General features: G+C 46.6%; 1 protein-coding gene across 2 annotated transcripts in view; it reads right to left on the reverse strand.

The window, feature by feature from the left end:
• Window positions 1-868: 868 nt before the first annotated feature.
• scara5 (scavenger receptor class A, member 5 (putative)) overlaps window positions 869-15,922 on the reverse strand; it is a 47,922-nt gene continuing 32,868 nt past the window's right edge. For both annotated transcript variants that reach the window (XM_084700052.1, XM_084700051.1), the window contains exons 8-10: window positions 12,630-12,704; window positions 6,665-6,853; window positions 869-3,537 (exon numbers count right to left, since the gene is read on the reverse strand). In XM_084700052.1, coding sequence (XP_084556178.1) covers window positions 3,404-3,537; window positions 6,665-6,853; window positions 12,630-12,704 — 398 coding nt within the window. In that variant the 3' untranslated portion in view covers window positions 869-3,403. The remainder of the gene's footprint in view (window positions 3,538-6,664; window positions 6,854-12,629; window positions 12,705-15,922) is intronic.

Consider the following 15,922-nt stretch of genomic DNA (forward strand, 5'->3'; position numbering starts at 1 on the left):
GAAGAAGAACTATGTCTACAGGAAGTCCCAGGTCAGAGGCCTGAGATTACTCTCAGTAGTGTACATTAGCCTGCAGTGCCTGGCTAGCCTGGCAGGGGAGGAGGGCTAATGGGGAACTGATGCTGTCCAGAAAGAGCCTCAAAGGGTTATGGGGGACGTAGTATAGAGCAGTATTTCAAAACATCAATTTGGGAAACGTATGCTAAGACTCAGATCAGTGCTGATTGCCGAAGCTGTTCTTTCTTCGTTCTTCCCCTGAGTTTTGACCCTAATGAAAAGAGGCCCATTATTTCACCACAAACCTCTATGGTATTGTGTTAGAGTGTGTGTGAGTGCATGTGCGTTCCTGCAGAGCACTGTGAGTGAGTCAATTGTAGCATTACAATTTAAACATTTCACAATGGGAGAACGACGCCTGCACTTTTAACCTCCAATGGTAAAGTTGATTAAAGGAGTTTAAATGTCTTCCGCTTAGTACTGGCTTGGTTCTCTCCTGTCATCGTGCAATGTGTGCAGGTGGTCAGGTACTGTGGAGGCCAATATCTGCACGTGTGTGAGAGAGGGAAGGAGAGGTGTGTGTGTGAGTGAGTGTGCGTTCCGGAGGCCATCCCTTCTATATCAGTCCCGCATGTGGAAACACTTTCAGGTAATTGTTCCTCAGCTGTCAATCAAGTCGATGTCATAGCCAGCTTCCCCTCTCTCCTCACCTGTTTCCTCTGATGTCTGAGTTACCGAGGGCAACTGGTCCTCTGCTATGTATTCAGCTGTTTCTCTCTTCTTGTTCTCTCTCTTTGTCTCTCCCCCTTCCCATCTATCCATCCCTTCTCTGGCTCTCTCCCCTATCATCAATCAGGAATAACCAGGTCCATGTGTATAAACAAACTCACTTTAATCAGCAGTACATGAAAACCGGGTACAAAACAACACAGGAATAGTATTCACAGAGAAACTGTTGTAAGGGTATATCACATAATGTATTCTTCTGCTTTCACTTTGTTCATCCCCTCCATGAAAGCCCAGGTGTCTTGTTATGACCAGCACAGGGAGAAACCCATATTTACACTCCCACACAAACAAACAAGTGGGATTGGACTACAATCCAAACCGTAAAAAAACTCATGGAACACAGAATACTATAAAGTTGGTCTCCATAACCATGATTTATGGATTCCCCTGGACGAGTTACCTCAATTGAGTTAAAGTAAACGTATGCAAAAATGTAATTGTGTCACAGATATTTCAAACAAACTTTGCTGGTGAAGTGTTATCCCTTTATTTTGACATACTTATTGCTCAGCCTCTGGCTGTTCCATTTTTGCTCCATCAAGTCCCAAGGTCACAGCCCGACCAGATTAGCTGTGCATCAGATCAAATACATGGTCAAATCTGCCAGGGTAACGTACTGTATCAAGGCATGGACAATCAGACTGGTGCTATCTCAGTATTGCACCCATCACCCTCTCATCGGCAAGATATTTGATAGGCCAGTTCTGGACGCCGATGTTTCATAGGTCGTTTCTGAATAGGGGAGCTTTGGGTTCACACACCAGATGTATGAAAGCAGAAAGAGAAATGAAGATGAAGTGGAAAGAAAGAGAGAGGATACATTGCGAGGCAGCGTGTCTCAAACATGTTGTATTCTTTTGCATTCGGCTGTGCTCATTTGGAAAGTATCACGTTGTTCACAATTGTGTTGTATCATAATCACCTCAGTACGAACTGTTCAATATCAGAGACGGCAAGACTCCAGAAGTGATCACCCCCCCCCTTCTGTACGTTATTCCTAAGAAAATATTTGGAGAGAATTTCAGTCACCATGTTTCTCTTTCTCCTGACAAGAACCTAGCAAAGACTGTAAATCTACAATTGCATTGTTGCCAGTACAACTACTATCTGGGTGTGTGTGTGTTGTCTTTGGCTGTTGTCTCAGTAAGCAGGAGAGCTATTGTCTGTACACCTCCAGAGCAGCACACTCAGACAGGCTGTTAGGGAAAGGCTGGCTGGAGCCAACAGGACTTTGCCAAAATGAAAAAACGAATCACAAAAACACAGAGAATGTGTCTAGTGTGTGTGCATGTGTGGCTGCATCTGCATGTGAGGTGTGTTTAAACCATGGCTCCATTTCATCGGAGAAAGAGACATGAAGGCGACCAGCCCACGGCCATTCCCCTCGACGGCTCGACGTGTGAAAGCACTGCATAGTTTATGACGCTATCGAGCTTGTTTTGATCCGTCCATTCCATTGCCTGTGAGAAACCTTAGTGTGACCAGGCACATTTGACTTCCCTTCCCCTTCCATCACCGAGCCTGGGCTTGTCATCTGTCTGCTCTTGTGGTCAGAGTCATGGTTTCCATACATAAACCTAACGCTAGTCTAAACTACCCTGCAACTAAAGCCAGAGAGAGAGAGAGAGAGAGAGAGAGAGAGAGAGAGAGAGAGAGAGAGAGAGAGAGAGAGAGAGAGAGAGAGAGAGAGAGAGAGAGAGAGAGAGAGAGAGAGAGAGAGAGAGAGAGAGAGAGAGAGAACAGACGGAAAAAGAGATGGAAAGAGGTGGTAGTGTTTTGAGCTGATTCTCAAAACCCCTGCGAGTGAAGCCGAGGATGAAGACAGAGAGAGAATGAGCGACAGGCAGAAACAGAGAGACATAAAGAAGCGCGGGGAGCACAGTAACAATGAGCCAGCAGAGAGGACCCAGAGTCATCCCCCTGGAGTTCCTCCGCTCCGCGGGCTGAGTGAAGGAAGCCTCGACGGACATGCTCTCATAAATCTCACAGACAACCATCGCCGATGCCTCGCAACACAGCACCGATTGTTCTGTCTTTTCGCTTTCTCCTCGCTGGGCTCCTCTCCTCTCCCTCTTGTCATCGCTTCATCCATCAACGCTTGTCGGTGGATGAACCTTTTTTTCAGCGGCCGATTCGGGGCGCTAAACAGGATTCAGCTGAGGGAGGCATCCCCACCAGCGATGTTTCAGCATGCACAGAGGAGAGTAAAGAGCAGGCGTTGGTATGGAGGGAAAGTTAGCATCCACGTTAGCGTCCTCGGGTCGCCAGTCCTTGGCAAGGGTGGCGGACTATGTCCTATTGTCCGTTGTGGTTTCATCCCTCAGTGTTTAAGTGAACGTTCCCAAAGCTAAGATGGCGGTGTGTGTGCAGTCCTACAGTCCCGACTCTCCAAAGGTTACACAAGGCCCTCAGAGAGTGATACACAAAACGGTAGTTGCTGCTGCATTTTACACAGCATCCTCAAAGTCTGTACCAGGACATACATTTAGAGACAACACGTGTGTAAGTGTGCAAGTCGGTGGTGTTAGGATTGTGGAGTACGTTTAGTGTGGTGAAGGGAAGATGTGTGTGTGTGTAAGCATGCCATGTGTGTGTGTGTGTGTTGCTGAAACTCATGCTAGGTGGCGCAGGTCACCCCCGCGTCCTCAACGTGTCCACAGTTGGTTTTGCCCCAGCCTGAGAATTGGCACTGGTGGATGGAGTCCTCTGTCCCAAGGCACGCCACGTCATCCATCCAGATCAAACCAGTACCTGGTGGCGAGGGGGTGGGTAGGTAGGGGATGATGGGGGAGAGAGGGGAAAGCAGGTGGGGCCCTGAGAGTCAGTACAACAACAACCTCCCCATCCCACCATTCTTTGTTCAAGATTTGCGTCATGAAAGGTCTGTCATTTGCCTCATCCTCGCTGCCTTCTCTCTCCTCACGTCTCCCTCTCAGTTGCTACACTTGGTTTCAATCTTTCAGAGTGCGGGCAGCAAGGAGGGAAGTTTGGAGTCCCCCTTGAAGGGCCCCCTTAGCAAGAGGACTTCATATAAAGCTGCCTTTGATGAGCTTTACCGTGGCAGTGACAAAATACACTTAAACTCACTTCCTTCTCCCTCCTCCACCCTCGTCCTCTCTATTTAGGTGCCTACTCCCCATCTCTCTTTGATTCCTTGGTTCCAAGTGGAACTGATTTTACGGTTGTGCTGTAGTTAAGATGGAGGCAGCCAATCAGTCGTGCCTTTTGCTGTCTGAGGCACCGTGTGTGCACCGTGGCGTGGGGTGTTTCTCTGTCTCTGTGCAGGATTCAACCTTGTGTCCCTCCGTCTAAGATGTTTCCTCACTCCTCAGGAATGCCTCATCACTCCTCTGGACTCCTGTTGTCTCCGACAGCCTCACACTTTCCCTCTGCGGCCTTCCAACTCTGTCCGCAGTTTTCTTTCTCTCTCCTGTGAGGGTTTTTCACAAGCTTTTCTTTCTTTTCTGTGACGGTTAAGGTTATGAGTCTCAGGTGTTGACCCCGCAAGCAGCAGTAAAGGCATTTGTGTCACTACTTGCAGAAAGGGCTGTACCCATCAAATTTGATGGGGTCAGAGCAAGAGGTCATATCCCCCTAAACCAGTGATTCTCAAAGCAGAGTCCCCGGAACCCTAGGGGTCCGCGAGCCATAGCCAGGGGGTCCGCAAAATAATTTGCCATAAATTATACAATTTTTAAATAGTGATATAATAATCTGCAGATGGGTGACCATTTGCACCAATAAAACAAGCATATTGTGTCCATTTAAGAGCACAAAGGGTGTGCTGAATGGATGTCACGATTATGGTGGGGGGGGGGGGGGGTCCTTGGAAAATGTTCTCCCCTATAAGGGGTCCCTGGCCCCAAACGGTTTGAGAACCCCTGCCCTAAACAACCACCCACAGATCATGGAGGTGGGGGAGGGGGGGGGGGGTTGTTGGTGGGATCCCATAGACAGAACGATCCAAACTGAAGTCCAATCTGTCTATTTCTGTGAACCTGTGAAGTCAGAGCTGAGAATGGCTCAGAACCGGGGAAGTGTTTTGGGGTTAAAACACACAAGGCAGAGTGACATTTGGTCAAATGAATGCAAATGTCATGAAAACAATAACATGGTTTGGAAAGTTCAACATCAATCAGATCCATGAACCCAGATTAATGAGGAACACATTATACATATGATGGATGGTTGCAATGGTTTCAGGACATCTATTATGGTCAATTTCTGTCATCTACTGGAGTAGTGTTTCAAGTTGATCTTTATAGCATCATTGCATGTTGTACATCATTTAGATGTTTCATAATTTCCAACAAGACCAATCTGTTTTTATCCTGTTTTGTTTTTCACATATTCATTTTTGGTTTTCCTGCAGGGGTACTGAAGAGCTGGCAACAATGCATCCGCAAAAGCCCAATATGCTTTTAATCAACCTGAATCAGTCCCTTTCTCTCTCCCTCTCTACCTTGAGAGTTTGCAGATGTGCAAGCTGATGGAGAGAACCCTGCCAGAGACTCAATCCCAGAGACCCAGATCGGCCAATCAGAAGGCCCATGCTCCACACTCATGAGCCAATCTTTAGGGACAAATAAGTGAGCCTTCTCCCATGGGAACCGAAGCTGAGGGGTTGTCATAGAGCATGCTAGTAAGTCAATTGTATATGTTTCCTATTCAGCCATGATACAGTCAACCATGCCAAGAGAATAGTTCACAGACAGAATGTTTGGGTGTATATGATATCCAAGTGATCTGTCCAACAAGCCCACATGCAACTGGAGCAGAGAAAAATGGAACACTGACTATTCCTTAAGTCATGGAAACCCCAAAATCCAGAGCTGCCCAGAACGCACAGAGCGTGAGCAACGTGTTCCGTCAGAAGTCTGGCGGATATTCTCTTTGTGTGTTCTGACTTCCTCCTCTCTTTCCAGCGTATTTAGGACTGGGAGGATTAGAAGAAGAAAAACAACTGCAAAACACTGCAGACCAGTGTGAACATGAAGACAACGTGAGGCAGGAAACCTGGCACCGGGCAGTTTGTAGCTAACTAGCACAGAAGTTGGTTTGCGCTGGGGCAGCACAGGGTCTGCTCATGGCTTGATAGTGCAGATGTTATTGTGTACAACGTTAGCAAAGGGCAGATAAGATTACCTAGCCCATAGTAAATGTTTTTGCTTGCTAAGACTGCAGTGTTTGGGTCAATTTAGCTCATGCTATGTTTGTGTGTGCTAGCTGCTATCAATTACAGTTCATTCTAAAGTAAAATATGACTTTTGTAATCAGAAATGTTTTTTTCACCTCATTTTTCCAGACGAATGTAAAATAATGCACCATAACATGTTGATTGGCCTTGGCGCGCGACTGACGAAGAGAGTGATGTCATGAAGGTGATGAGCGAGGGAAAGTAGGTCAGTTTAAGAGCAGACGGATATGACCGCTGGGACAGAGTTTGATGGCATTTGGCTAGCTTGCCTTATCCCCATAAAAACTTTATGTTAATCTCCACCGCATACGAGAGCTGCATGCTCTTAATACCCGCCATAAAAAAAACTAACAATTACGAAAACAAATGGGGAAAAATATATGTCCACTTCCATGTAAGAAGTCTATTATACATATTTACTGTAGTCGTTCAGTGGTAAATTGGATGATATATTCATGTACAGCACTATGTCAAAGTAAAGAACTGTAAGTTGGCCCATTGTAAACTGGAAATATATCCCCATGCTCTCAGTGTCTCTCCCTTACGCAAATGTGAACTTTCCTCAGAGAATCTTCTGGATTTCGTCAAGCTTTTTACGTCCCTCTGCTTGGTATGAGGAGTTAACCGGAGAAGACATGTACCTGCGACAAATAAACAGCTTATCTGTCCTCGTCCCCTCACCTTGTCCAAATCGTCCCGTCTTGTGGATCTCGGTGGCTCTTTGGTATCCCAGCATCCTGCACACCACGTCTCCGTCTGTCTTGTCCCAGACGTCATCGCACACGGTCCCCCAGCGCCGCTCGTGGAACACCTCCACGCGCCCCTCGTGGGGTCCTGATCCATTCACCAGGCGCACCAGAGTCTCCTCCACTGGGACACGTACACACACACACACACACACACACACACACACGACGAGTATGACCATGGCTCTTTGATTAACTCATTTCAAAGCATAACAATAGACTAGTGAGGGGGGGGACCACAAAATCTAGCCTGACTTGTAAAACACTGAAAAAGCACACATTGTTTACGGCGGCTTCACTCTTTCATTTCGGCGACGTAAACAAATAGACTGAATTCCATCAAGTTTGTTTGTCCAAGAGTAGAGAAAAGGGGGAGATGATTTCGGTCTGGTGCTGACCTGGATAGCTTGCTGGAGACTAGAGGATCTGTGTGCTTAAGGACAACAGGAAGAAGGTGACGAGAATACTCTCTGACTTTCTACCTTCTGTTACCGAGGACAGGACAGGAGGGGGAATCGAAAAATAAAGGAAAGGTGTAGAAGGGAGAGGAGAGACGAGGGAAGGAGAGGAGAGCGGAGGACAGGAGGGGGAATTGAAGCAAAGCAAAGGTATAGAAGGAAGTGGGAAGGGGAGGAGAAAAGAGCGGAGGGGAGGAGAAGAGAGGGTAGGACAGCAAGGGGAATCAAAAGAAAGGTATACAAGGGAGAAGAGAACAGAGGAGATGAGAGGGAAAGTGCAGGGAGGAGAACGGAGGAGAGGACAGGATGGCGAATCGAAGAAAAGCTAAGGTACAGAAGAGAGGGAGAGGAGAGGAACATGTGTTAAATGTGTAGCAGATGTGCTGCAGCGGTGGAAGTGTTCTCTTGGCCCGCGCTGCACAGGGAGAAAGACATGCAGCCCATCGGCCTGATCAGAACCAGCTGTGTCGTGAGTGAGTAGGAGAGTGTGTGTGTGTGTGTGTGTGTGTGTGTGTTGGAAGACAGCAGGCAGGCAGAACCCTCAGTGTGTCAGGAGGGATTTGGTCTGCAGTAACGGCTGAGAGAACTATCTGTCAGGGATGAACACTTTCATCCGTACACAGAGCAGTAGAGGCGCGGAAAAGATCACAGCAGAGCTATTAGCACTCCTTAAACTGACGATAAGAGGACCTGTGGACGTTTAGTCATTGCCCTCATTAAATCCCTCTGTGTTCCCTGGTTTACCCAAAGGGAGGATGTGGCGTGCTTCTTCAATGCTGCACTGTTTCTCTACTCTGTTGTTCCTCTTCAGTTCTAGTGCTGCTCTACTGGTGCTCCAGTACTGGCTGCTAAGGTCAAATGTGACAAACAGTGGATCTGTCAATAATAGCACAAGGTTTCTCTTGTTGTACTTCTGGTCCGTGCCAGAGATCGAGACAGGGAGGGTGTTAGAGAAAGAGTCAAAGAAGGAAATCGGTGGAATCGGAAGACACAAGTGCTGCGGCTTTTGAGGTCCACAGCTTAAAAGGTGGTCTGCAATAGATGGCCACAGGCCTAACATTCAGACACAACTGGAACACACACGTTCTCTACAACATTCCTCCCACAGGTCAGAGAACCCTGCTCTTAAAGTGAAGAACAAAAAGAACAACAATAAGAACAACTAGGGAAGGTACAATTTCTGGTGAAATTATGGGGTGTGCTCCTGTATTTTTGCACGCCCTTCCCACACAGCAGAAGTGTAGTAGTTAGCTAGCTCTACAATTTACCAGGGCTAGGTCTGAATCTAGGAGCAAAACAGAGCAGAGCTGCCAGCTGTAGGTATATGCAGGTAGCAACGCTAGTGCTAAATAAGTATTTAGCTGGTCGGCTCCATGACGCTGGGTAAGTCGGGCTTGTGAGACTGCTCAACAAAATGGTGTGTAAGAGTTCCTAGAAGTTTCTAAAACGTTCAAGACGAGGACCTTCCTGCTCTGGGACTATGAAGTAAACCCTGGCTGTATTTAACGCAGACACTTACTTCACAGGAAGATGTGGCTAATGTCCCTGCCACTAACCAGCCATAACGCATGATATACAGCCTGGCAGGAAACAGAGGAAATGAGAAATACAAGTGAGAGAATATGAGAAGAGTTATGTTAAATGGCTGTACAGTGTGTGCGTCTAGGTGTGTGTGTACTGTATCTATATACACGCAGGCGTGTATGTGCATCTGTGTGTTATGGTCATAGAGTGTTCCAGAACCAGACAGGTATATATCCACGTTGTAATAGTGTTACAGGGTGAGAGAATCAGCACTACTAAAATGCTGTGGTCATTCGTCTACGGACGAAGCACAACAATGAAACCAGAGCAGAGATGCATGATGCAGCAGGAAATTAAACCGCATACAGCATGACCACTTCTTAAAGATATACTGAGCGGGAGACAAGAGATTTAGTCATGCTATGACTTATGACCTCATTCATTTTTCCCTGCGCTATCTGAGCTCCATTTGTGAAAACATGGCCGCCGCCTATCTTGCTAACTCGACGCGTGTGGACGTGTGTTATTGTTCATCTTAGGCCTGATAAACAGAGTAACCCTCGTGAACAGCTCAAGGTCGGTCGGTGTCGTAGAAAAAAACCTCTGCACATGATAGTTCATGAGTGTACAGATGGATATCAACTTGAGGAAGAAAGAATATAACTTCGGAGGAGAGGAGGTTTGGAGAGGTAGCAGAAGAGAGAGCAGGAGGAGAGGGCATATTGAGTTGTGGTTTCAGCCATTTAAACACAAAACAGGTACACCACAGGGTTTGGACAGCTTTCCCATATTAATCAATCCAGATGCACGCACAAAAAAGCACAACTCACACACAAACACAAACATCTTTGCCTGGCGGTACTTTCCCTGTGCATTAGGGTTAGACAGTGAATACCCATGGGTCGACGACAGTCTGGTTAATTGTTCAGACAGTTTAATGAAAACCAGAGAATATCTTTCTGTCTCTCTCTCTGGCGGTCTCTTCCTCTCTTAGTAAGCCCGATAACATCCATCCCCAGTTTCACAACTGGGGTATTTACTCCAGAATAGCTGTCATGCTGGGGCCTAGGAGAGAAATAGACCTGAAGAAGCCAGTCAGAACATTCCCCCCGGCTGGCTCCCTTAATATGTGTTTTTGGCGAGGAGAGAGGCTGGAGTCTCCTCTGCTGTGCTGCCTGTCATCAGGACTGTGATTAGCTGCCCTAATACTGCCACTAAAACTTGCTGAAGTAATCCGTTTTTAGCTTGTTTTGGGCACTTGGAGAGGGAACCATATCTACATTTGCTTGGCATGATGTCCTGGGGGATAGGTTTAGCTCAGTGGTTAGAGCACTTGACAGCAGATCATGTGGTCACGGGTTCAAATCCATATCTGTACGTTGCTTTGGAAAAGCCCCTGCTAAATGAAAACATTCTTTTCCCCGATCCCATGTGGACGACAAGTCACTAGGGAGATGCAACCAAATCACCGGCACCACTCAAACCTTTGCAGTCAAGCTGTAGACAGAAAGACAGGACCCTTCACCGCTCCCTTCCTCTGCTCCCTTCAGTCAGCTGCTTCAGAGAACATATGGCCAAGAAGATAACTTACAAAACGTCAATATCCATTTTAAACAAGGCCAAATGGACTGTATATTTCTGTGCAGTGTTTATGAATGTCTTATTTATTTCATGGACCGTTTGTGAACCCTAACTGTTTTTAAAACCCCTAGCAGCTAGGGCCTAGCTGAAGACAACGATCCGTCATTATGTGAGAGACTCGCTTTATTGTATCTCAAAGGGGATTTTCTAGGATCACTCTACACCCTTCCCCTCAGCACAGACTGTGCATGCAGTATCCTAACATTCTGGCAGCTTGTGAACTTCTGAGCCTTGTTGTACATCTCTCTCTCTCTCTCTCTCTCTCTCTCTCTCTCTCTCTCTCTCTCTCTCTCTCTCTCTCTCTCTCTCTCTCTCTCTCTCTCTCTCTCTCTCTCTCTCTCTCTTTTTAACCTGTCTCTCTCTCTCTCTCTCTCTCTCTCTCTCTCTCTCTCCCTCCCTCCCTTGTCTTTTTTTCTTGCCATCTCTCTTTGTTTATGTGGGGTGGCGGGGGTGTGTGTCCATCTTTGACTGTGTGTCCTGCCGATATTAGTGTGTTGGTCTAACTGTGTTTGTGTTGGTTTATCTAACTGTGTGTAAGAGTGTTGGTTTGTCAAACTGTGTGTAAGTGCATGAGGTGTGTGTGAGGTGTGTGAGGTGTGTGTGTATGAGGTGTGTGAGTGTTTGTGTGAGGGGAATGAGGTGTGTGAGTGTGTGTGAGTGTGTGAGGTGAATGAGGTGTGTGAGGTGTGTGTGTGTGTGTGTGTGTGTGTGTGAGGTGAATGAGGTGTGTGAGGTGTGTGTGTGTGTGAGGTGAATGAGGTGTGTGAGTGTGTGAGGTGTGTGAGGTGTGTGTGTGTGTGAGGTGAATGAGATGTGTGTGTGAGGTGTGTGTGTGTGTGAGGTGAATGAGGTGTGTGAGGTGTGTGTGTGTGTGAGGTGAATGAGATGTGTGTGTGAGGTGAGGTGTGTGAGTTGGTACTACATCAAGGTAAAACCTGACAAAGCCTGACAACGCTGGAGAACTACAGTAGCCTTGGAGACAGTGACAGGGTATCAAAGTTGGGCGCCAGGATTGGTGTGCATGTACGTGTGTTGGATGTGTGTGTGTTGGGGGTGTGTGTGGGGGGTGGGGATGTCAGGTCAATTACCAGACAGACACTAGAGTGTCTGATGTTTAACAGCTTGTCAGTTTAGTTATATATGGGTTGTAGGTCGGACTGCAACCCCTCTCACTCTCACACTGCTAGGCTAGGTACAGTTGACATCTGAGATGTGTATGTGACAAGAGTGTGTGTGTGTGTGTAAATGCCTATTGTAGGTAAACTTTACACACACACACTGCACATCAACCACATATGTATGTCAAGAGACTCTGGCTATAGGACTTGTGCCTAATGGCCAGAGCTCTGATTCAAATATGTGGGGCTGTCAGTCTGCCACAACTCTGCTCCAGTTCTCATCACACATACGCGCGCACACACACACACACCTACACACAGACACACACACACACACAGCCTTGCTCCAGAACAGCTCCGTGGTGATGTCACAGGGGCTTGAGGTTTGTTTTCTTTCCCTGCCTGAAAACACACTGAATCATTTACCTGTTAGGGCATGTGCTCAGCACATGACTGTATCATGCACACACACACACACACACACACACACACACGTGCACACGCACACTTAGCAACCCAGTCTCTTCCTAATATCTCTCTATAAGGGCCACAAATGTCCATTTAACGACACAAACACATTAGCAGATTCTGCATCTGACTTTTGAGAAAACCACTCAGCTGCAGAGTTTTTATCTCCTGTTGTGGTAAACCCTGTGGTCTTGACCTCAATCTGCATGCAGGACACAGGCAAGGAATGAGGAAAACAATACAGTACAGCCAAGCCAGCGAGCCAGTTCACCAAATGACAAAGATCAACCTATGACAAAGCTCAAAGACAACAAGTGTTTGACGACGTGTTCTGTTCCGATGCAGTAAAAAAAGATAAGTGAAACTTCGAAGGTGGATATCTTTAACTCCATCAGATTCTGGGTCCATTCCTGTTGCGAGTGCATCTTTAAAGACTTTATTGGCTTTGTTTGATCCACTGGCAGGGCTGTTTACTGTGAGAGTCTGCCCGGCAACCGGTGATGTCACTGCCTAGTGAAGTTGCCAGACCGTAGAGAAGGATCTGGACCTGCTTCAAGACCTCTGTGATGTTAAACTAATGTTAGTGTTGATGTAGCTTGGTACTGACACCCAACAGTCAAGTTTTGGGCCTACCTGTCGCTCTGACTTGAGATCTGTCTGTTATTGTGAACCTCTCCAGCATTTATCTCACCTGTTTTCTCTGCTCGGTCGCCTCGGTCTCCCCGGTCTCCCTTCGCCCCCTTCGGCCCCCTCTCTCCTCTGTCACCTGGTAAACACAAACAACAGAGAGAGAGAGAGAGAGAGAGAGAGAGAGAGAGAGAGAGAGAGAGAGAGAGAGAGAGAGAGAGAGAGAGAGAGAGAGAGAGAGAGACACACACAGAGAGAGAGAGAGAGAGAGAGAGAGAGAGAGGAAGAGAGAGAGGTGGAAAGGGGAGACAGTTACGAAAGAAGAAGTTGCAAAAAGAGCATTAAACATCTATCTCTCTAACCTATCACTTCACAAGGGCAGTATACATTGCAGTGGAGTGACCCTTACAGACCCTTTGCGCTTTCCTTGAACAGGCACGTAGAACAGTGTTCTCTATAGACAGCGTCTCCTTCATGGCTGGCTTGTTGTGGTCACATGACGATTACAGGGCTGAGGCTACACTGCGGTCTGAGGTCTTGACTAACCACCTGACTGAAATACCTCTGAGCCACAGATGAGAGGAGCAGTTTGGGTAACATTAAATGCCCCTCCAAAATAACCCCCTAACCTACAGTACGCCTCACACTGAGAGCAAAGCCGGAACCACCAGCCTCAGAGCTGATATTAAACATCTCCCTCTGTCCCACCCTCCAATCCAGTTGTTTTCTTTTAGACACTGTATAATTTTCCCATTTTCAGCTGAAGACCCAGGAATAGACCTAGAAATAGACATAGGCACCTCGTCCTGTAATTCATACAGTAGATAGAAATGAAATGAGAAACCCCCAGGGAGAGCTGGAGTCAGTTCACCTTCTGCTGACCGTCCTGGAATTGTGTTCCTCAACCAAAGGTCCAAAGACCAGAACCAGAACCCTGAGCGTAGAATCTGATCTCTCTCTGACGTAAAATTCTTATGAAACTAGCATTTCTTGTTTAGACTTTCTTGTTAAATGTGAAGCTCCTAGTCTGTGAAATACTTGTCGGTCGGTCCAAACAGCGTTCCATAAACCACCCACAAAAGGCTCACTGAGGGGATGTTAATCAAACAAACACATTGATGAAATTTCGGGAAGTTCTACACAGGACCTTGGCTAGCAAAGGCCTCTCCACATGATGTCACAACCCTGCTAGACATTCCAAAGCCTCACTCCTGTAGCTAGCTAGGTCTTTAGCAAGCTAGGTCTTTAGCTAGCTAAGTCTAGGCTAGGTCTTTAGCTAGCTAAGCCTAGGCTAGGTCTTTAGCATAGGAGATTGAGACCTTAATGTGTGTGCTGTAGCATCACTACAAAACAACACCGAGTATGTCACCTCATGTATTTCAAGGAGGACCCACAGTAATGATCTAATGGAATTGTGAGTAGGAGGAGAAAATTCTGGCGACTGCTGATTACTTTGAGTACTTCATCATTTGAGCCATCGGAGCCATCATTCATAAGACTGTCTGGATCTGATGGTGCTAAATCATCGGTCCACATCAACAGTCATCTCTGCTGAGGTGTTGAATTTTTTACATGTCATTTCAGAAGTTGGTGTATTATCGGAATGATTGCACTGCACTGCACTGTTGTGCAAACAGGAAGACGTGCAGCTTGTTTCCTCTAGAATGTTCATCAGAACTTCTTCCAATAAATTTTCATAGCCTTATTATTACGCTCTGTGGGAACTTAGCCTTTGTGTCTCCAGCCAGGACTTTTTAACTCCACCGTGGTTACTATAATAGACTAAGTACCCTAACAGCACCGCAATGACCATCACCTTCTTTTCATCAATCCGTTTCCCCAGCCCTGATCACAGGGGCGCTCAAGAAGAAGTGACACCAAATCAGAACCTCCGAGGGGTTGGGTATTGCCAAGAAGCGACCACATCCTCCTTGTAATGTTAGCGGTGGTCTGGGGAACTCATATAAACTCGAGACTCTTTCTGAGCTATATGGTCCACATTCAAACCCTAGCTGTTTTCACGTTGCCGCTAATACCACTGGACACTGAAGGAAACTGGTTGGCTGGTTGGCTACACTGGTTGATTGGCTGGCTGGCTGGTTGATGACTGGCTAGTTTTTCAGTCCTGGTTTATAAGCCTCACAACATGTCTCGCCTCCTTCACGGAGTTGTTTTTACAGGCTTCACTAAAAGGCTAGGCGTCCCTGTTGTTCTAAATCGTATTTATCTAACCCCGTTTTATCTCTCTGCTCGTCTCAGTGAGTCAGCTGGACTCGGCAACTGTGAGGCCTGGCAGATAAACAGCCGGGCTGCAGCGCAGGCCAGGCCAGCGCACCAAACACGCCCTAACCTCTCTGTGTTATCGGTCCACTGAGAATCTGAGTCTCCGGCGGAGGACGGCCCAGCCAAGCCACGCTGATCTTCCACAGCTGGGAGTTCACATTCAGGAATATAATAGGCCCGTTGTGGAAGATCCGATTTGAGACCAATAGGATGAGGCAGTGCTGCAACTCGAGTAGCCAGTGTTAGAGGAGGATCTGGTTACAAAACAAGTGATGGCTCCCCCGGCCACAGGCTGATGACTGAACAGAAACACAACAGCTGGCAAGCCGTTGCTAGTGAGGTTCCAGACATGGTTACCTTGGAGTGTACAAGTAGCAGAGGTGGTTTGAAAACACACTGACAGCCCAGTCAGTTATCCCAGTTTGATAGCCCAGACTCATGGAATGGTTGATGATCTGTGCACAACTAATGGCATCCTGCACACCAACCTAAACTCTAATCCAGTCAGCGTTTCAACCGAAGAATAATACTATATTAAATCCGTTTTTAGCAAATACTTAGCCCTTTTAGATTTATGACAGTCAGTTGAAAAGATTAAATATTTACAGTGGCTGCTGTTACCTAATGTATTTCTGCCCTTACATTGAAGAAGTAGTGGTCAAACCAGATATCCAATCTTTCCCAACTCAAAAGTTTCCAAAGCAGAAATACTTCCCTACTTCCAATAGAAACCCCTCAAATGGAATACAAGATAATGTCAAGATAGACAAGGTAAAACTAACAACAACTAACAACTAAAAACACAAAAAAACACATTTACTAATTACAATGATTTTCATTTAGAGTATATTTACTATTATTGACATTCCAAAGTAAAATGTCTGGAACACTGGGATAAGTAGAACAATGTCTACGTTTAGTATTCCGTTGGAGTTAGATACCCACATGGTGATACCCACATGGTGAGAGAATAAAGGTCAACTCCACATGCTAGCCTCACTGTACCATCCATCCATACAGGGGGGGTGTCCTCTCTTGCTTGACCATAAATGAGAACACGATTCCCTGGCAGGA

The sequence above is a fragment of the Hypomesus nipponensis genome, chromosome 6 (assembly GCF_054491055.1).
Source record: "Hypomesus nipponensis isolate SF chromosome 6, ASM5449105v1, whole genome shotgun sequence".
In the NCBI taxonomy this organism is placed as follows: Eukaryota; Metazoa; Chordata; class Actinopteri; order Osmeriformes; family Osmeridae; genus Hypomesus; species Hypomesus nipponensis.